General features: G+C 42.5%; 1 protein-coding gene across 1 annotated transcript in view; it reads left to right on the top strand.

Moving 5' to 3' along the window:
• The window catches only part of LOC142733580 (dynein axonemal assembly factor 9-like), a gene marked incomplete at its 3' end in the record, with an annotated part of 30146 nt that extends 7219 nt beyond the window's left edge, over positions 1-22927 (top strand). The window contains exons 2-8 of the mRNA XM_075849560.1: positions 4513-4592; positions 5433-5552; positions 5638-5762; positions 6110-6206; positions 17342-17448; positions 17847-17924; positions 22829-22927. Coding sequence (XP_075705675.1) covers positions 4513-4592; positions 5433-5552; positions 5638-5762; positions 6110-6206; positions 17342-17448; positions 17847-17924; positions 22829-22927 — 706 coding nt within the window. The remainder of the gene's footprint in view (positions 1-4512; positions 4593-5432; positions 5553-5637; positions 5763-6109; positions 6207-17341; positions 17449-17846; positions 17925-22828) is intronic.
• Positions 22928-23353: the final 426 nt, after the last annotated feature.

The raw sequence follows: 23353 nt of genomic DNA, 5'->3' as shown, positions 1-23353 counted from the left end.
AGCTTTTGTCTCCGTTTTTTTTTTAAGCCAGAAGCGGATGCAGAAGGAAGGAAAGAGATGAAGAATAGACTGCCGCTTCCTTTATTTCGTGGGCTCTTCTGTGTGTCTAAAAAAAACTGCACCAAAAACTGTGTGTGATCCCGGCCTGAAAGTTTTTCCGGGAGTCAGACGTTGATGGTCCGTGTTATAAGACGGGTTATCAATGTTTGATCTGTTAGGGGTTGGACCCCCACCGTTCAGCAGACTATAGGCTGGTGTACATGAGCAGAAAAGCGCTGAACGATGATATAAGGCCTCGTTCATACCATTTTTTGCAGGCAGAAAAAAATCTGCCCCAAAATTCCTTCAGGAAGTTTGATGCAGATTTTGACCTGCCTGCGCTTTTTTGTGGCGTTTTTCACCCGCGGCCATTGAGGTTATGCTCGGAAACAAGCGCCGCTGTTTTTTTCTGCTCCCATCCATTTCAGTGCGAGGTCAGAGGTGGAACGCGTCAGTTTATATCTTGTCAGCAGCAGTTCCACTGTTTACCCGGAGAGACGCGCTGCCAGCATCGATGATTCTATAGGCCGCATAAACCATGTGATCAGCAAACAAATGCTCGTTTATTGGCTGATCGCTGCTCTGTTCGGGCCGAGTTCACACGTCGCAGTCCAAATGCATTTTCTTCTGTGAATCGCGGCAAAACGGTGCGAAAATTGTGTCAAAATGGTGCCGTTTTGCCCATGCATTTTGACAGTGTTGGTAAACCGTGAGGTCTCATGAACACGACCGTAGCCATGTGCACGGCCGTCATTTTCAGGGTCGGCCGGCAACGGAGTGACAACCGCGAGCCGCCCGCAAATCGCGGGCCGCGCACACGGCCGCGGGCATTATTTTAAATAAACGGGACTTTACATTACAGCGAGCGCAGTAGGCGGTTCGCTGCTTACACGGGCGCGGTGTCTGGCGCTGCGGATCAGTCCCGCTCCGGAGAACGGGATAAGCCATCAATATTCGACTCCTGAAAAACCCCTTTAATCCTCGCAGAATCCACTTGTACAACTTTATAATATACTTTGTTTCTATTCCTTACCATTTTCACCATCTCTGCTTGCTGTCAGCGATTTGGAGTATTTTAGTTAAATCCAGAGTCTAAAAACTTGTACGGACCTAATATTCCTCACTGCTGAGGGTTTGTTACAGTTGTATCCAGTTTACACAGTCCCCTGGGAGCTGAACTCCTCAACCGCACAAATCTCTCTCCTGTCCTGACTTTTTGCTTCAATGTCTCAGTGAATGTAAAATGTACAGTTTTTTTCTCTGGATGTAAACCGCAATGTTTAAATTCCCTGACAGCAAGCATAGATCTTGTTGAGAAACTGAAACACAAAGTATAAGTTGCAGAACGAGATGAGCGGAGATTTACCCGCAGGACTTTTCTCACGTTGATGAATCCCTGGAGGAAATATTCACCGCGGTCTGTTGTAATCTTTGTTTACTGACGCCGTTATATCGCGATGTCGACGTCCTCGGGGCCGGTTCGTTGCCTCTTGTCTCTACTAAACTCAAAGTTTAAGGCTCTGTTCACACGCTAAAGTAAAAACGGCTGTAAAATACGGAGCGTTTTCAAGGGAAAAACTGCCTCTGATTTTCAGAAGTTTTTAAAGCATCAAACGTTTTTTGATGCGTTTTTTTTTAGAGCCGTTTTTCTATGGACACAATGAAAAACGGCTCAAGAAGTGACCTGCTACTACTTTTTACAGGGCGTTTTTTCAAACGGCCGCGTAAAAAAAGCCCCGTCTAAACGAAACAACATTTTTCCCATTGAAATCAATGGGCAGATGTTTGGAGGCGTCCAGCTTCCGTTTCTTCTGCTGTTTTTCGAAGCGTTTACATCCCGAAAAACGGCTTAAAACACAGCGTGTGAACATACCCTAAGAAGCGATGAGGTCCTGGAAGCTGAGGCATGAGGAGCTGTTTGTTGGACCTAGACTTTTCCCTGTCACCGGAGATGTTACCGCTACCTGACTCCAATGTTTCCTCCTGATTGGTCTGATTTATGTCCTAAATCCTTGAAAGACACAATAATTTTTTATTAACAAGCTGTCCTTTTTGGATGAATCCTTTTTATTAGAATGTTCCCTCAACAATAAGCCGATCACTGAGCCCTCTCCCTCCCCGCTGCTGCGATCCATCGTGATCAGTTGTAATCCACAATGGAATCTGACAGCAAATGTTAGATTTCTCTACAGCACCACCACAGGTTAAATGAAGCATTACACAGTTCTCATGGTGATCAGTGGGCCGTCCATGTAATGCACAGGTGTTGTGCTCTCGGGTGGATGCATCGGTGGTCGGCTCCGGTTGGTGGAGATGTTACAGGTGTTCACACAGGTGGGGGGGGAATGTGTTGCCGCGAGGGGCGAGAGGATGCAGCTTATCGAGAGAGGGGCGTTGGTGCTGTGAGGGGGTACAGGGGGTTGCAGCAAGGTGGGGGGGTGTAAGGAGTTGATCGCGAGGGGGGGGTGGTGGTGCTGCGAGTGGAGTTGTTACAGGTGTTCACACAGATTGAGACGATCGTTCTCCCGATGCTGCTAGAACTAGATTATCTGATAACGCCGGGAGCGCGCGCGGTGCCGCTCACACCCCCTTTTTATAAAAGATAACCAGCACGAGCTGAGTTATAAACTTAGAAAACAAGGTAGTTAGGGAAGGAATTTTTAAAAAAAATGTTCGCACCGGATTTAGAATTTTATTTAGGTTTAGGATGCCTTTAAAAAAAAATAAAAAAATGACTCTTGAGAATATCCCTTTAAGTGCTCAGGGCCAAGAGGCGACGGTGAGAAACGGAGGAAATCCTGAAATCCGCCCAGAAATGTATCACGGGACGTTCTTTATCTTCAGCCTCTTTGTCGCTGTTTCCGTTATTTACTGAGGATCCTTTTATATAGCGCTGACGGGGTTATTTATAAGGCTGTCCCGGGCGCCACCGCTGCATCGTGAATCATGCGGAGCGCGGTCAGCGCCATACTTGGGGATGACAATCCTGGATTGTACCGAAGAACAATATTGTGTTTGTGGCGATTGCGTCACGTGGGCGCTGTGTGGTCACGCTGAATTACCAGCGAATATTCCGGATACACGGCCGTCTCCTGACTGTGGCTGAGACTCCTTTATTATTCACGGAGAATGTGGTTATAAATTTTACGCATCTATTTCTGGGAAAGCTTGGTAACCGTGTGCCGGCCACGACCGCTCCCACATTCATGGCCACCCAGCTTTCTTAGATTCCTGAATGTCGGATGTGCGCAGTCGCTTAGTGACATCTCCCATAATGCTGCATTACTAAGCGGACTGGCACTCAGGACTGTGGGATCTTTATGGCTGCCTGTCACCCAGCTTTCCTGTGGTGTTTGCCGGTGAGACTCTATATGCACCGGTCAGCCACATGTGACGTGATAGTGAAACGCGTTAGCCTGGATGAGCCCTTAGGCCACATTCACACAAGCGTGACAAATTTACGCACGTAAATCTGTCCATTGCATTTCGTTTTTGCGTCAGTGTGCTTTACGTGTGGCATATATTTTTCACACTCTAAATCTTTTTTTTTTTTTCCCATCGTCCTTGATCCGCGTCCCTGTGCTGCCCGGACACTCGCTGCTTGAAAAACAACGCATGTGTGAACGGCCCCTTGAAATCAATAGGGCCCTGTGCTGCGTGTTGTTTCAACGCACCGCACACGGACGCGATTCACACTCGTCTGAATTATCTCTAAGGCTCTGTGCGCACACAAAATCAAAAACGTCTGAAAATACGGAGCTGTTTTCAGGGGAAAACAGCTCCTGATTTTCAGACGTTTTTTAAGCCACTCACGATTTTCGCTGCGTTTTTTACGGCCATTTTTGCAGTTGTTTTTCTACAGTCAATGAAAAATGGCTCCAAAAATGTCACAAGAAGTGACATGCACTTCTTTTTTGTGGGCATCTTTTTACGTACCGTTTTTGGAAAACTAAGCGTAAAAATAACGCTCAGTCGGAACAGAGCGCCGTATGTCCCATTGAAATCAATGGGCAGATGTTTGGAGTTGTTCTGCTTCCTTTTTCAGGCGTTTTTCGAGGCGTAAATACCCCGAAATACGCCTGAAAACACTACATGTGCACATACCATAAGGATCTTGTCGACTGACAAGGGCCAAATTGTGATGTCCAGGCGGCTGGGTCAGAACTTCTCCACAACGGCCGGTCTTGTGGAGTCCACGTCCCAACGGGTCCGAGCTGTTTCCTCCACAATATTCGGCTGGTGGTCTTCATGGCTGATGGGTGTATATAGTACATGTATGTGGCGCACAGGTGCGAGGTGCCGGCATGTTTCGGGTGACCCTGGACACTTTATTTGCCTGTGATATTCTTGATGTGTTGGTAGATTCTCGCTGCAGAATATTCTGCCGTTCTTCTGCGTATCGGATAAATATAACGTGACGCTCCTCTACATCTTCTTCTAGCTCTTATTTCTGAGTTCTCTTTTATTCTTCAGCTGCAGTCGTCTGAGGAAAATACAAGAAATCCTTACAAAATCCAGCAAATCCACTCCCGACGGCATCTTGTGTATACTGGGTAAGGGGCTAAAAGGAAGATTGGACCAGCTGTAAAAATGGTCTTGTCCTAATAAGTGGGGTACGCATGGGCTACGCTATGCAGACTGGCTGTGATGAAAGGGGCACCCTGGTGAGTGAGGGGCCCCGGCTGGTTATAATGACTGGGGTACGTGACTGATTCGTGGGCTATGCAGGCTGGCTGTGAAGAAAGGGGTACCTGGGTTGTGACTGGGGTACATGGCTATGATTGGTGGACTATGCAGCCTGGCTGTCATGAAAGGGGTACATGGGTTGTGACTGAGGTACATGGGTTGTGACTGGGGTACATGGGTTGTGACTGGGGTACCTGGGTTGTGACTGGGGTACCTGGGTTGTGACTGGGGTACGTGGCTATGATTGGTGGGCTATGCAGGCTGGCTGTGATGAGGGGTACATGGGTTGTGACTGGGGTACATTGGTTATGACTGGGGTACATGGCTATGATTGGTGGGCTATGCAGCCTGGCTGTCATGAAAGGAGTACATGGGTTGTGACTGGGGTACATGGCTATGATTGGTTGGCTATGCAGGCTGGCTGTGATGAGAGGGGTACATGGGTTGTGACTGGGGTACATGGCTATGATTGGTTGGCTATGCAGGCTGGCTGTGATGAGAGGGGTACATGGGTTGTGACTGGGGTACATGGCTATGATTTGGTGGGCTATGCAGCCTGGCTGGTATAAATGGGGCATCCAAGTTGGTTATGAGGTCTGGGGTACATGGGATGGCTGTGATGAGTGGGATACCCAAGCTGGTTATGTGGGGTTCCCCTCAGTCTGACTCTTCGTTATCCTACGCCGTGTTTGTCTTTTGGTTTCCAGGAATCGACAGCCGCTACAACGAGGGATGCCGGGAGCTGGCCAATTACCTGCTCTTTGACTTGTACGGCCAGAGAGGCATTGAGTTTGAGAAGACCGGCTTTCCAGAAGAAGTTCTCGATGGTGAGACGGCGGGAGGTGACCCGGGAGGTCTTGTCTCCCTGCAGGTGCTTGTACTGACCGTGTCCTTGTCATTGTTTTCTTGCAGATGTCATAATCCTGATAAAATCGGACAGTGTCCACCTCTACTGTAACCCTGTCAACTACTCCTTCCTGCTGCCGTACGTCAGCTGCTGGAGGAACCTTCTTGTCCACTGTATGACACATAATGAGGTAGGTAGAATAATTTGAATCCGGCTGTGCTTGGCATGTTTGTGGCCCATTCATTCTATGGTTACGTTTTCCCAGCCCTCTAATATTGTCGTGTAACCCAGGCCTTACAAAATAACCGTACACCCGAAGTGCCATCATTCAGCTACAGCCGTAGTAACATCATGGCCGCATTGCTTCTCTAATCTACAGCAGGACGTAACACTTAGGCTGTTGTCTACGATAAAAAAAATTACATTGACATCACCATGACCACAGTAAACACGCGTGCTCGTCTGAAGAGCCGAAGGTCGGTGGCAAGACGGGGGAGTTTTGCTATTTGTCCTTATTATGTTCTTTATCCTCCACAGTACGAAGATGAGGAGGCAGCGGAAGAGTTTAAAATTGCAAGTTTTGTCAATATGGTGCGAGACTGCAGCCGCATCGGGATTCCTTACAGCTCCCAAGGTCAGACATAGAATATCTATAATCTAAACAAGCCAATTATTATAAAACTGCCCCGAAGTACAGGAATATAATTACTATAATACTGCCCCCTATATACAAGAATATAACTACTATAATACTGCTCCTATATACAAGAATATAACTACTATAATACTGCCCCCTATATACAAGAATATAACTACTATAATACTGCTCCTATATACAAGAATATAACTACTATAATACTGCCCCCTATATACAAGAATATAACTACTATAATACTGCTCCTATATACAGGAGTATAACTACTATAATACTGCTCCTATATACAGGAATATAACTACTATAATACTGCCCCTATATACAAGAATATAACTACTATAATACTGCTCCTATATACAAGAATATAACTACTATAATACTGCCTTCTAGGTACAAGAATATAACTACTATAATACTGCCCTCTATATACAAGAATATAACTACTATAATACTGCCCCTATATACAAGAATATAACTACAATAATACTGCCCCTATATACAAGAATATAACTACAATAATACTGCCCCTATATACAAGAATATAACTACTATAATACTGCCCCTATATACAAGAATATAACTACTATAATACTGCTCCTATATACAAGAATATAACTACTATAATACTGCTCCCTATATACAAGAATATAACTACTATAATACTGCTCCTATATACAAGAATATAACTACTATAATACTGCTCCCTATATACAAGAATATAACTACTATAACACTGCCTCCTATATACAAGAATATAACTACTATAATACTGCGCCTATATACAAGAATATAACTACTATAATACTGCTCCCTATATACAAGAATATAACTACTATAATACTGCCTCCTATATACAAGAATATAACTACTATAATACTGCCCCTATATACAAGAATATAACTACTATAACACTGCCTCCTATATACAAGAATATAACTACTATAATACTGCCCCCTATATACAAGAATATAACTACTATAATACTGCCTCCTATATACAAGAATATAACTACTATACTGCTCCCTATATACAAGAATATAACTACTATAATACTGCTCCCTATATACAAGAATATAACTACTATAATACTGCCCCTATATACAAGAATATAACTACTATAATACTGCCCCCTATATACAAGAATATAACTACTATAATACTGCTCCCTATATACAAGAATATACCAACTATAATACTGCCTCCTATATACAAGAATATAACTACTATAATACTGCTCCTATATACAAGAATATAACTACTATAATACTGCTCCTATATACAAGAATATAACTACTATAATGCTGCCCCTATATACAAGAATATAACTACTATAATACTGCTCCTATATACAAGAATATAACTACTATAATACTGCCTCCTATATACAAGAATATAACTACTATAATACTGCTCCTATATACAAGAATATAACTACTATAATACTGCCCCTATATACAAGAATATAACTACTATAATACTACCCCCTATATACAAGAATATAACTACTATAATACTGCCCCTATATACAAGAATATAACTACTATAATACTGCCTCTATATACAAGAATATAACTACTATTATACTGCCCCTATATACAAGAATATAACTACTATAATACTGCCCCTATATACAAGAATATAACTACTATAATGCTGCCCCTATATACAAGAATATAACTACTATAATACTGCTCCTATATACAAGAATATAACTACTATAATACTGCCTCCTATATACAAGAATATAACTACTATAATACTGCTCCTATATACAAGAATATAAATACTATAATACTGCTCCTATATACAAGAATATAACTACTATAGTGCTGCCCCCTATATACAAGAATATAACTACTATAATACTGCCCCCTATATACAAGAATATAACTACTATAATACTACCCCCTATATACAAGGATATATCTACTATAATACTGCTCCTATATACAAGAATATAACTACTATAATACTGCTCCTATATACAAGAATATAACTACTATAATGCTGCCCCCTATATACAAGAATATAACTACTATAATACTGCCCCTATATACAAGAATATAACTACTATAATACTGCTCCTATATACAAGAATATAACTACTATAATACTGCTCCTATATACAAGAATATAACTACTATAATACTGCCTCCTATATACAAGAATATAACTACTATAATACTGCTCCTATATACAAGAATATAACTACTATAATACTGCCCCTATATACAAGAATATAACTACTATAATACTGCCCCCTATATACAAGAATATAACTACTATAATACTACCCCCTATATACAAGAATATAACTACTATAATACTGCCTCTATATACAAGAATATAACTACTATAATACTGCCCCCTACATACAAGAATATAACTACTATAATACTGCCCCTATATACAAGAATATAACTACTATATTACTGCTCCTATATACAAGAATATAACTACTATAATACTGCCCCTATATACAAGAATATAACTACTATATTACTGCTCCTATATACAAGAATATAACTACTCTATTACTGCTCCTATATACAAGAATATAACTACTATAATACTGCTCACTATATACAAGAATATAACTACTACAATACTGCTCCTATATACAAGAATATAACTACTATAATACTGCTCCTATATACAAGAATATAACTACTATAATACTGCTCCTATATACAAGAATATAACTACTATAATACTGCTCCTATATACAAGAATATAACTACTATAATACTGCCCCTATATACAAGAATATAACTACTATAATACTGCTCCTATATACAAGAATATAACTACTATAATACTGCCCCTATATACAAGAATATAACTACTATAATACTGCCCGCTATATACAAGAATATATCTACTATAATACTGCCTCCTATATATAAGAATATAACTACTATAATACTGTCCCCTATATACAAGAATATAACTACTATAATACTGCCTCTAGATACAAGAATATAACTACTATAATACTGCCGCTATATACAAGAATATAACTACTATAATACTGCCCGCTATATACAAGAATATCACTACTATAATACAGCCCGCTATATACAACAATATAACTACTATAATACTGCCCGCTATATACAACAATATAACTACTATACTACTGCTCCTATATACAAGAATATAACTATTATACTACTGCTCCTATATGCAAGAATATAACTACTATACTACTGCTCCTATATACAAGAATATAACTGCTATAATACTGCCCCCTATATACAAGAATATAACTACTATAATACTGCCCCTATATACAAGAATATAACTACTATAATACTGCTCCTATATACAAGAATATATCTACTATAATACTGCCCCTATATACAAGAATATAACTACTATAATACTGCCCCTATATACAAGAATATATCTACTATAATACTGCTCCCATATACAAGAATATAACTACTATAATGCTGCCCCCTATACACAAGAATATAACTACTATAATACTGCTCCTATATACAAGAATATAACTACTATAATACTGCCCCCTATATACAAGAATATAACTACTATAATACTGCCTCCTATATACAAGAATATAACTACTATAATACTGCTCCTATATACAAGAATATAACTACTATAATACTGCCTCCTATATACAAGAATATAACTACTATAATACTGCTCCTATATACAAGAATATAACTACTATAATACTGCCCCTATATACAAGAATATAACTACTATAATACTGCCCCCTGTATACAAGAATATAACTACTATAATACTACCCCCTATATACAAGAATATAACTACTATAATACTGCCTCTATATACAAGAATATAACTACTATAATACTGCCCCCTACATACAAGAATATAGCTACTATAATACTGCCCCTATATACAAGAATATAACTACTATATTACTGCTCCTATATACAAGAATATAACTACTATATTACTGCTCCTATATACAAGAATATAACTACTACAATACTGCTCCTATATACAAGAATATAACTACTATAATACTGCTCCTATATATAAGAATATAACTACTATAATACTGCCCCTATATACAAGAATATAACTACTATAATACTGTCCCCTATATACAAGAATATAACTACTATAATACTGCCTCTAGATACAAGAATATAACTACTATAATACTGCCTCTATATACAAGAATATAACTACTATAATACTGCCGCTATATACAAGAATATAACTACTATAATACTGCCCGCTATATACAAGAATATCACTACTATAATACAGCCCGCTATATACAACAATATAACTACTATAATACTGCCCGCTATATACAACAATATAACTACTATACTACTGCTCCTATATGCAAGAATATAACTACTATACTACTGCCCGCTATATACAAGAATATAACTATTATACTACTGCTCCTATATGCAAGAATATAACTACTATACTACTGCTCCTATATACAAGAATATAACTGCTATAATACTGCCCCCTATATACAAGAATATAACTACTATAATACTGCCCCTATATACAAGAATATAACTACTATAATACTGCTCCTATATACAAGAATATATCTACTATAATACTGCCCCTATATACAAGAATATAACTACTATAATACTGCCCCTATATACAAGAATATATCTACTATAATACTGCTCCCATATACAAGAATATAACTACTATAATGCTGCCCCCTATACACAAGAATATAACTACTATAATACTGCTCCTATATACAAGAATATAACTACTATAATACTGCCCCCTATATACAAGAATATAACTACTATAATACTGCCTCCTATATACAAGAATATAACTACTATAATACTGCTCCTATATACAAGAATATAACTACTATAATACTGCCTCCTATATACAAGAATATAACTACTATAATACTGCTCCTATATACAAGAATATAACTACTATAATACTGCCCCTATATACAAGAATATAACTACTATAATACGGCCCCCTATATACAAGAATATAACTACTATAATACTACCCCCTATATACAAGAATATAACTACTATAATACTGCCTCTATATACAAGAATATAACTACTATAATACTGCCCCCTACATAAAAGAATATAGCTACTATAATACTGCCCCTATATACAAGAATATAACTACTATATTACTGCTCCTATATACAAGAATATAACTACTATATTACTGCTCCTATATACAAGAATATAACTACTACAATACTGCTCCTATATACAAGAATATAACTACTATAATACTGCTCCTATATACAAGAATATAACTACTATAATACTGCCCCTATATACAAGAATATAACTACTATAATACTGCTCCTATATACAAGAATATAACTACTATAATACTGCCCCTATATACAAGAATATAACTACTATAATACTGCCCGCTATATACAAGAATATATCTACTATAATACTGCCTCCTATATATAAGAATATAACTACTATAATACTGCCCCTATATACAAGAATATAACTACTATAATACTGCTCCATATATACAAGAATATGACTACTATAATACTGTCCCCTATATACAAGAATATAACTACTATAATACTGCCCCCTATATACAAGAATATAACTACTATAATACTGCCTCTAGATACAAGAATATAACTACTATAATACTGCCTCTATATACAAGAATATAACTACTATAATACTGCCCCTATATACAAGAATATAACTACTATAATACTGCCCGCTATATACAAGAATATCACTACTATAATACTGCCCGCTATATACAACAATATAACTACTATACTACTGCTCCTATATACAAGAATATAACTACTATAATACTGCACCTATATACAAGAATATAACTACTATAATACTGCCTCTAGATACAAGAATATAACTACTATAATACTGCCTCTATATACAAGAATATAACTACTATAATACTGCCCCTATATACAAGAATATAACTACTATAATACTGCCCGCTATATACAAGAATATCACTACTATAATACTGCCCGCTATATACAAGAATATCACTACTATAATACTGCCCGCTATATACAACAATATAACTACTATAATACTGCCCGCTATATACAACAATATAACTACTATACTACTGCTCCTATATACAAGAATATAACTATTATACTACTGCTCCTATATGCAAGAATATAACTACTATAATACTGCTCCTATATACAAGAATATAACTGCTATAATACTGCCCCCTATATACAAGAATATAACTACTATAATACTGCCCCTATATACAAGAATATAACTACTATAATACTGCTCCTATATACAAGAATATAACTACTACAATACTGCCTCCTATATACAAGAATATAACTACTATAATACTGCTTCCTATATACAAGAATATAACTGCTATAATACTGCTCCCTATATACAAGAATATAACTGCTATAATAATGCTCCTATATACAAGAATATAACTGCTATAATACTGCCCCCTATATACAAGAATATAACTACTATAATACTGCCCCCTATATACAAGAATATAACTACTATAATACTGCCCCTATATACAAGAATATAACTGCTATAATACTGCTCCTATATACAAGAATATAACTACTATAATACTGCCCCTATATACAAGAATATAACTACTATAATACTGCCCCCTATATACAAGAATATACCTACTATAATACTGCTCCTATATACAAGAATATAACTACTATAATACTGCCTCTATATACAAGAATATAACTACTATAATACTGCCCCTATATACAAGAATATAACTACTATAATACTGCCCCTATATACAAGAATATAACTACTATAATACTGCTCCCTATATACAAGAATATAACTACTATAATACTGCCCCCTATATACAAGAATATAACTACTATAATACTGCTCCTATATACAAGAATATAACTACTATAATACTGCCTCTATATACAAGAATATAACTACTATAATACTGCTCCTATATACAAGAATATAACTACTATAATACTGCTCCTATATACAAGAATATAACTACTATAATACTGCCCCTATATACAAGAATATAACTACTATAATACTGCCCCCTATATACAAGAATATAACTGCTATAATACTGCCCCCCATGGCCCATGGATTAGCATTTATCTAGGGTGGTGGAGGGGTAAATATTTTCTACTTCGGTGGTGTAGGGTAGTGGACGCCTTTTGCTCACTTTTTTTTAATTTATATTATTGAGAATTGGTTTTAGAATTGGTGTTAATTACAAATGTTGTACTGTATTGTCTTCTGCAGCTTATATGTCTAAGGCCTCATTCCCACTACAGGGTTTCCCGGCCGGGTGCCGGCCGTTCATAAATCGGCCGGCACCCGGCTGCATTAGGAATAATAGACCCCTAATGGGGCTATTCACACGACCGATTTTTTTAACGGCCGGGAAAACCGCCCGTCAAAAAATAGGACATGCTCTATTTTTGCCCGGGTACCCGGCCGCCCGGCTCCCATAGAAGTCTATGGGGCCGGGTAATACCCGGCCATCACCGGGATGTGTCCCGAGTGACGGCCGGGTTTTCCGGCTCTTGCGCTCTATCTCCTCCTCCTCACAGCGCAGAGTGCATGTGAGGAGGAGGAGTTGATGCCATTCTGACGAATGGCATCGCTGTACACTGTGTGGCAGGGCCGGGGTGTACAGCAGGTGGAGGGAGCGCTGCGCTGGCTCCCTTCTCCTGCTTGTTTTAAAAGCACCCTGTCTCGGCGACACCTTTGATGGCGCCGCTAGCAGCTGCAGCAGCAGCTGCTGCGGCTGCTACTACTGTAGCGACGCCACTATAGCAGAGCGGGGAGTTATCTCCCCGCTCTGCTATGTGCTAGCCGCACTTTAGCTCCTTGAAGGAGCGGAATCCCCGTGTGTTCGGGGATTCCGCTCCTGGACAGAGCGCTTGATGTCTCTGTCCATATCTGGGCAGTGACATCAGGGGAAACTCCTGAAGCGGAATCCCCGAACACATGGGGATTCCCCTTCAGGAGTTGCCGCTGATGTCACTGTCCGGATCTGCCCGGCCCGGCACGGATGCATAACTTTATGCAAACCGGCCGGGCAGAATGGCCGATTTTACCGGCCGGCACTCGGGCTCGGACGCGACCCGGTCGTGTGAATCCCGCCTTACAATACAATACAAGTTCCCGGATACCGTTCACTCCTCAGTCTGACAGAACAGCAACAGAAGTCAAACAGTGCAACATTTATTATTAAAACCAATTGTAAATAAGTTTTATTTTTTAATATACATACAATGCAGTGAAAGAAATCTGCAAAGATGTCCATAGCCGTTAATGCCTCCCTCATGGTCTAGGGTAGTGGAGGGGTTATTGCCTCCCTCATGGTCTAGGGTAGTAGAGGGGTTATTGCCTCCCTCATGGTCTAGGGTAGTAGAGGGGTTATTGCCTCCCCCATGGTCTAGGGTAGTAGAGGGGTTATTGCCTCCCTCATGGTCTAGGGTAGTAGAGGGGTTATTGCCTCCCTCATGGTCTAGGGTAGTGGAGGGGTTATTGCCTCCCTCATGGTCTAGGGTAGTGGAGGGGTTATTGCCTCCCTCATGGTCTAGGGTAGTAGAGGGGTTATTGCCTCCCTCATGGTCTAGGGTAGTGGAGGGGTTATTGCCTCCCTCATGGTCTAGGGTAGTGGAGGGGTTATTGCCTCCCTCATGGTCTAGGGTAGTAGAGGGGTTATTGCCTCCCTCATGGTCTAGGGTAGTAGAGGGGTTATTCCCTCCCCCATGGTCTAGGGTAGTGGAGGGGTTATTGCCTCCCTCATGGTCTAGGGTAGTGGAGGGGTTGTTGCCTCCCTCATGGTCTAGGGCAGTAGAGGGGTTATTGCCTCCCTCATGGTCTAGGGTAGTGGAGGGGTTATTGCCTCCCCCATGGTCTAGGGTAGTGGAGGGGTTATTGCCTCCCCCATGGTCTAGGGTAGTGGAGGGGTTATTGCCTCCCCCATGGTCTAGGGTAGTAGAGGGGTTATTGCCTCCCTCATGGTCTAGGGTAGTGGAGGGGTTATTGCCTCCCTCATGGTCTAGGGTAGTAGAGGGGTTATTGCCTCCCTCATGGTCTAGGGTAGTAGAGGGGTTATTGCCTCCCCCATGGTCTAGGGTAGTAGAGGGGTTATTGCCTCCCTCATGGTCTAGGGTAGTAGAGGGGTTATTGCCTCCCTCATGGTCTAGGGTAGTGGAGGGGTTATTGCCTCCCTCATGGTCTAGGGTAGTGGAGGGGTTATTGCCTCCCTCATGGTCTAGGGTAGTAGAGGGGTTATTGCCTCCCTCATGGTCTAGGGTAGTGGAGGGGTTATTGCCTCCCTCATGGTCTAGGGTAGTGGAGGGGTTATTGCCTCCCTCATGGTCTAGGGTAGTAGAGGGGTTATTGCCTCCCTCATGGTCTAGGGTAGTAGAGGGGTTATTCCCTCCCCCATGGTCTAGGGTAGTGGAGGGGTTATTGCCTCCCTCATGGTCTAGGGTAGTGGAGGGGTTGTTGCCTCCCTCATGGTCTAGGGCAGTAGAGGGGTTATTGCCTCCCTCATGGTCTAGGGTAGTGGAGGGGTTATTGCCTCCCTCATGGTCTTTGGTAGTAGAGGGGTTATTGCCTCCCCCATGGTCTAGGGTAGTGGAGGGGTTATTGCCTCCCCCATGGTCTAGGGTAGTAGAGGGGTTATTGCCTCCCTCATGGTCTAGGGTAGTGGAGGGGTTATTGCCTCCCTCATGGTCTAGGGTAGTAGAGGGGTTATTGCCTCCCTCATGGTCTAGGGTAGTAGAGGGGTTATTGCCTCCCCCGTGGTCTAGGTTAGTAGAGGGGTTATTGCCTCCCTCATGGTCTAGGGTAGTAGAGGGGTTATTGCCTCCCTCATGGTCTAGGGTAGTAGAGGGGTTATTGCTTCCTTCATGGTCTAGGGTAGTAGAGGGGTTATTGCCTCCCTCATGGTCTAGGGTAGTGGAGGGGTTATTGCCTCCCTCATGGTCTAGGGTAGTGGAGGGGTTATTGCCTCCCCCATGGTCTAGGGTAGTAGAGGGGTTATTGCCTCCCTCATGGTCTAGGGTAGTGGAGGGGTTATTGCCTCCCTCATGGTCTAGGGTAGTGGAGGGGTTATTGCCTCCCTCATGGTCTAGGGTAGTAGAGGGGTTATTGCTTCCTTCATGGTCTAGGGTAGTAGAGGGGTTAATGCCTCCCTCATGGTCTAGGGTAGTAGAGGGGTTATTGCCTCCCTCATGGTCTAGGGTAGTGGAGGGGTTATTGCCTCCCCCATGGTCTAGGGTAGTGGAGGGGTTATTGCCTCCCTCATGGTCTAGGGTAGTAGAGGGGTTATTGCCTCCCTCATGGTCTAGGGTAGTAGAGGGGTTATTGCCTCCCTCATGGTCTAGGGTAGTAGAGGGGTTATTGCCTCCTTCATGGTCTTGGGTAGTAGAGGGGTTATTGCCTCCCTCATGGTCTAGGGTAGTGGAGGGGTTATTGCCTCCCTCATGGTCTAGTGTAGTAGAGGGGTTATTGCCTCCCCCATGGTCTATGGTAGTAGAAGGGTTATTGCCTCCCTCATGGTCTAGGGTAGTAGAGGGGTTATTGCCTCTCCCTTGTCATCTCTGGTAGTGGAAGGGTTACTACTTCGCTTCCACTGGTTTTCTTCACGTTCCGTGGCTCCAGTGGTTTTCTTCACGTTCCGTGGCTCCAGTGGTTTTCTTCACGTTCCGTGGCTCCAGTGGTTTTCTTCACGTTCCGTGGCTCCAGTGGTTTTCTTCACGTTCCGTGGCTCCAGTGGTGTCTTCTGTGTTTTTTTTTATTCTCCCACAGGAAGATAAACCCAATGTGCTCATGACATTCTTGCCCTGCACAGATCCGTGTCTGGCCCAGCCGACTGTGCGGCCCTGACTGAACCGCTCTCTATGACGGGGCATAACCCGATCATTGGTAACATAGTCAGGGGGCATTGCTAATAAGTACGTCCTATAGACAAAAAAAAAATGATAGTTGATGTTGACTTGCCCCTGGATTGAGCCATTTATCATCTGTCCTATATATCTTCTATATCCTATATAGCATACGTCATGTGATTCATGGAGTAACCATTTACCTGCTTCTCCTCCTCCTCAGGTCACCTGCAGACATTTGACATGTTCATAGTGGAGAAGTGGCCGATCGTGCAGGCGTTTGCATTAGAGGGCATTGGAGGCGGCGGTTTCTTCACCATGAAATACGAGGTTTGTGATATAATGCGCCGTCCGTTCCCTTTTGTGCGGTGTTGCGGCTTCGTTCAGCTCGTCCTGTGCTTTGTGTATCTACTATTACCGGCCGCTGTCTTTCTTCCTCATACATTATTCCTTTCTCTCTTCTCCCACCCTGCTCTGTTTACTTTGTGTGGCAGGGGGTGGGGGGGGCAACATGGACACTTGGTGCTTTAGAACCAATGTCAGGAGGAGACAGAAGACTACTGTCCCCAGCCTCCTGCTCCGTTGGGGGTAAGAAGTTGTGGCCTGTTCACCACCTGGAATATTGCATGCAACACATGCCGAGAGGAGGCTGTGAATGAGCCAGACTGTATTCTGTGTCCTTGTCCTAGCGTTCATGTCACATCCCCCCATCATTATGTGTCTTACAGCTGATGGACGTGAGCGAGTCCCTGTGGAAGGTGTACAGCGTCATGGACCCCGTGTCTCTAGAGGTGCTGCTGGTGGAGGTACGTGTGTTCTGCGTTTATAGAGCATCCCCTCAATTAAAAGTCCCGGACAAACCCTTTAAAGAGGCTCTGTCACCAGATTCTCAAACCCCTATCTCCTATTGTATGTGATCGGCGCTGCAATGTAGAGAACAGTCACGGGTTGTTTTTTTAAAAAACGTTCATTTTTGGCCAAGTTATGAGCTGTTTTATATTTATGCAAATGAGCTTTGAAATGGACAACTGGGCGTGTGTTGTGTTTTTAACTGGGCGTGTTTATGTGTATGACGCTGACCAATCAGTGACCAGTCAGCGTCATACACTCCTCAACATCTGCACGCTCCCCTCCTGAAATATTCTGTGCTGCTGTGAACTCTGCTCTTACCATTACGTAGCTCTCAGTCTGTTACCTCTCCTCCACTCCTGTCCTCAATAACCCCTTCACATGATTGGCAAGTCACCACCCCGCACAAGATCCTACTGCACGGCTGGCAGCCGTCAGCTGTATAGCTAACAGCACGGTTGTGTTGGAAGCGCGCCCTGCTGTGTCTCACTTAGCAGCTGGGTGTGTTCCCCTCATCTAGCTGCTACGTTCTATCCTGACCGCCGGTGAATTCTCCGTGCGGTCTTCGCAGTGCTGCTACCCCGTTTACCTACGGGAGCAGAACGCGGCTCCTGAAATACTCTGTGCTGCCTTAAACTCTGTGGACAGGTCAGGATCCTGTTTCTTTAATATGCTGCTGGGGAACCCGCTCGATCCACTATATAAGGCTGTGCCTCCATCCTCTTCTGCCCCAGTCACTTATTCCCAAGCACTGTAAACTTTCAGATTGGTTGCGCTGTGAATATTTCGGAGAACGTGATTGGTTTATGTGCAGGGTAATGAACATACAGACAAGCAGTAGAAGACTGAATTCAATGAAATGCTCAGCCCTTAGTCAGTCTTCTACTGCTTGTCTGTATGTTCATTACCCTGCACATAAACCAATCACGTTCTCCGAATATTCACAGCGCAACCAATCTGAAAGTTTACAGTGCTTGGGAATAAGTGACTGGGGCAGAAGAGGATGGAGGCGCAGCCTTATATAGTGGTTCCCCAGCAGCATTTAAAAAAAACAGGATCCTGACCTGTCCACAGAGTTTAAGGCAGCACAGAGTATTTCAGGAGCCGCGTTCTGCTCCCGTAGGTAAACGGGGTAGCAGCACTGCGAAGACCGCACGGAAAATTCACCGGCGGTCAGGATAGAACGTAGCAGCTAGATGAGGGGAACACACCCAGCTGCTAAGTGAGACACAGCAGGGCGCGCTTCCAACACAACCGTGCTGTTCGCTATACAGCTGACGGCTGCCAGCCGTGCAGTAGGATCTTGTGCGGGGTGGTGACTTGCCAATCATGTGAAGGTGTTATTGAGGACAGGAGTGGAGGAGAGGTAACAGACTGAGAGCTACGTAATGGTAAGAGCAGAGTTCACAGCAGCACAGAATATTTCAGGAGAGGAGCGTGTAGATGTTGAGGAGTGTATGACACTGATTGGTCAGCGTCATACACATAAACACGCCCAGTTAAAAACACAATACACGCCCAGTTGGACATAACGAAAATAAAACACGCCCAATTGTCCATTTCAAAGCTCATTTGCATAAATATAAAATTGCTCATAACTTGGCAAAAATGAACGTTTTAAAAAAAAAACAAAAAACACGTTACCGTTCTCTACATTGCAGCGCCGATCACATGCAATAGGAGATAGGGGTTTCAGAATCTGGTGACAGAGCCTCTTTAAGTGTTAATCCGGACATCCATTCAAATGCCCTGTGGTTTTGCTGCTGTTTTATGTCAGCCTGTTTTCTGCATCCCGTTTCGAGAATATAAACGTCTTTCTGAGGTCCGTTTGGATTGTCCAGGCAACTACATGAAATGTGAATCCCTTTAAGCGAGCCTTCCTGTTATTATCAGGTTACTGCCACACCTATAGGGAGAAATTCTGGTAATAAAATAAAACAAAACATCGCAGTTACTACCCAAACCATTGCCTGTTCTCCAACATTGCTCATACGGGAGCTCCTAGTCACCTGACATGACCCCAAAACCCATAAAATATTGCCCCACGGATCTTCTGAAAGTGTCGGGATACGTTCCTGCCATTCAGTCCGTGCTTATTACAGGGCGCAGTGCGGACGGTGACAGTAATGGGAGGTATTAGCATAGCAATTTATGGCTGTCTTATAAATCCTCATGTCCGCTGTATTTATGTGATGCGCCATTACCGTCCGTCCCAGGCACGCTTGTGGTCTACACTATACATTAACCAAATATCCGCACACACAATAAGTATATAAGTACCAGTTCTATGTACTATGACCTCTGGGCAGGTCCGGATGTGCCACGTGGCAGCAGGAGAATGAGAGATGTCATGTGAGTCTTTTCATGACAAAAAACAAAAACATTCCTGCGCCCTTCATGCTAAATTTGGCGGCTTCCCTTGTGTCCCTCCAGTGTTACTCTCCGCACAGAGCCCCAACTGCTCGCTTGGTGTTACAATTGCTGAGACAACCGTACGATGCCCATTGAATATTAATTAGAATTGGACCTGTGCACGATCCTCGCCGGGCGTCGTACAATGGTACCACCCAGCGTGCAGTTGCGGCGCTCCACTCTTGTCAGATCAGGCGGGAGAGTAACATTGGAGGGGATGTTTTAAGGGGTTAAAGTGTATAGTCTATGTCTCTGTATAGGTTTTCATTTCCTTGCAGTGGCGCTCCAAAAATCAGGGCCAACATTGCAGTTCTTCTATATTCAACTTTAGTGGGACCCAAATTTTTATCGTGGGAAAGAGAGACCTGCAATGGGAGATCAGATTATCTAAACCATGCAAACCCTTTAAATTGTATTATCACCTTTATGTACTGTATAAGGATAGAATCTGCATAAAAAGTTGCCTTAGGCCTCATGCACACGACCGTATTTTTTCCCACCCGTAAATACTGGCGTAAATACGGGTCCGGTGTCACATGTATTCCACCCGTATTTACGAGCACGTTTTTGGCGGCAAAATAGCACTGCACTAATCGGCAGCCCCTTCTCTCTATCAGTGCAGGATAGAGAGAAGGGACAGCCTTTTCTGTAATAAAAGTTAAAGAAATTCATACTTACCCGGCCGTTGTCTTGGTGACGCGTCCCTCTCTTCACATCCAGCCCGACATCCCTGGATGACGCGGCAGTCCATGTGACCGCTGCAGCCTGTGATTGGCCTGTGATTGGCTGCAGCAGTCACGTGGCCTGAAACGTCGTCCAGGACGTCGGGCCGGATGTCGAGAGGGACGCGTCACCAAGGCAACGGGCGGGAGACCGGACTGGAGGAAGCAGGAAGTTCTCGGTAAGTATGAACGTCTTTTATTTTTATTTTTTACAGGTTTATACTGATCGGTAGTCACTGTCCAGGGTGCTGAAAGAGTTACTGCCGATCAGTTAACTCTTTCAGCTCCCTGGACAGTGACTATTTACTGACGTCGCTTAGCAACGCTGCCGTAATGACGGGTGCACACATGTAGCCACCCGTTATTACGAGAGCTCCATAGACTTCTATGGACTGTCCGTGCCGTTATTACGGCCTGAAATAGGACATGTTCTATCTTTTTCAACGGCACGGGCACCTTCCCGTGAGAAAACGGGAAGGCACCCGTCGCCAATAGAAGTCTATGAGCCCGTTATTACGGGTCGTGATTACGACCCGTAATAACGGGAGTTTTTACGGTCGTGTGCATGAGGCCTGACTTTGTATATTCATTACTTCTCTTGTACTTATCCTGAGTTACATCCTGTATTATACTCCAGAGCTGCACTCACTATTCTGCTGGTGGTGTCACTGTGTACATACATTACATTACTTATCCTGTACTGATCCTGAGTTACATCCTGTATTATACTCCAGAGCTGCACTCACTATTCTGCTGGTGGAGTCACTGTGTACATACATTACATTACTTATCCTGTACTGATCCTGAGTTATATCCTGTATTATACTCCAGAGCTGCACTCACTATTCTGCTGGTGGAGTCACTGTGTACATACATTACATTACTTATCCTGTACTGATCCTGAGTTACATCCTGTATTATACTCCAGAGCTGCACTCACTATTCTGCTGGTGGTGTCACTGTGTACATACATTACTTATCCTGTACTGATCCTGAGTTACATCCTGTATTATACTCCAGAGCTGCACTCACTATTCTGCTGGTGGAGTCACTGTGTACATACATTACTTATCCTGTACTGATCCTGAGTTACATCCTGTATTATACTCCAGAGCTGCACTCACTATTCTGCTGGTGGAGTCACTGTGTACATACATTACATTACTTATCCTGTACTGATCCTGAGTTACATCCTGTATTATACTCCAGAGCTGCACTCACTATTCTGCTGGTGGAGTCACTGTGTACATACGTTACATTACTTATCCTGTACTGATCCTGAGTTACATCCTGTATTATACTCCAGAGCTGCACTCACTATTCTGCTGGTGGAGTCACTGTGTACATATATTACATTACTTATTCTGTACTGATCCTGAGTTACATCCTGTATTATACTCCAGAGCTGCACTCACTATTCTGCTGGTGGAGTCACGGTATACATACATTACATTACTTATTCTGTACTTATTCTGCCATATATCCTGTATTATACTCCAGAGCTGTATTCGCTATTCTGTCGTTTATTTCAGCTACTATAATGAGTGGGGGGGGGGGGGGGGCAGTTATATTTTCCTACATCAGATGACTGTACAGTGATTGGTGTAAAGATGACACTTCCCAGAATGCAAATCGTTACAGAAAGCTCTGTGCAGACTCTGAACTAACAAGTGGCGGGAGATTTGTTGACGTTCCCTGGACATTAACCCTTTTGCCTCTTGTTGTAGGACTTAGTAACTTTTCAGCATCAGTGGAGCGGTTTCCTGTCAAACTTTGAGACTGAAGTTCCCTTCCTCCTGGAATTGTCTGAATCACAAGCAGGAGAGGTAAGAAGTGACACGAGGAGCCGGAGCTGAAATCGTGTTCTTTGTTATATCTGCATTTACTGTGTCCCCAAATCATCATATGCCTGAGCAGAGGAGATCTGAGGAGCTGATTTCTGGGTTTTGATGTTCCACATAAGTTCATATCAATAACTGTGTACTACATATAAATCCAAAACAATAATTATTATGAAATGCTCCATTGGATTCTCTATGTGCGGAGCTCTTTTTCCCTAGAAGCATTATTACTAGGGGAGAAGATCTCCGTACGTAACGCACCTGACGGATCCTGTACGTTTCCATACTAAGGTGCCATACAGACTCCGTGCACTTCTACACGCTCTCCGTGCACACCGCTCCACTTGTTTCTATGACCAATCAATAATCCAGAATATTTTATAATACGGTGTCACGTCTGTGAGGTTTGCG

This window comes from Rhinoderma darwinii, unplaced genomic scaffold, assembly GCF_050947455.1.
Source record: "Rhinoderma darwinii isolate aRhiDar2 unplaced genomic scaffold, aRhiDar2.hap1 Scaffold_961, whole genome shotgun sequence".
Taxonomy (NCBI): domain Eukaryota; kingdom Metazoa; phylum Chordata; class Amphibia; order Anura; family Rhinodermatidae; genus Rhinoderma; species Rhinoderma darwinii.
This window is presented reverse-complemented; position numbering and strand designations above follow the sequence as displayed.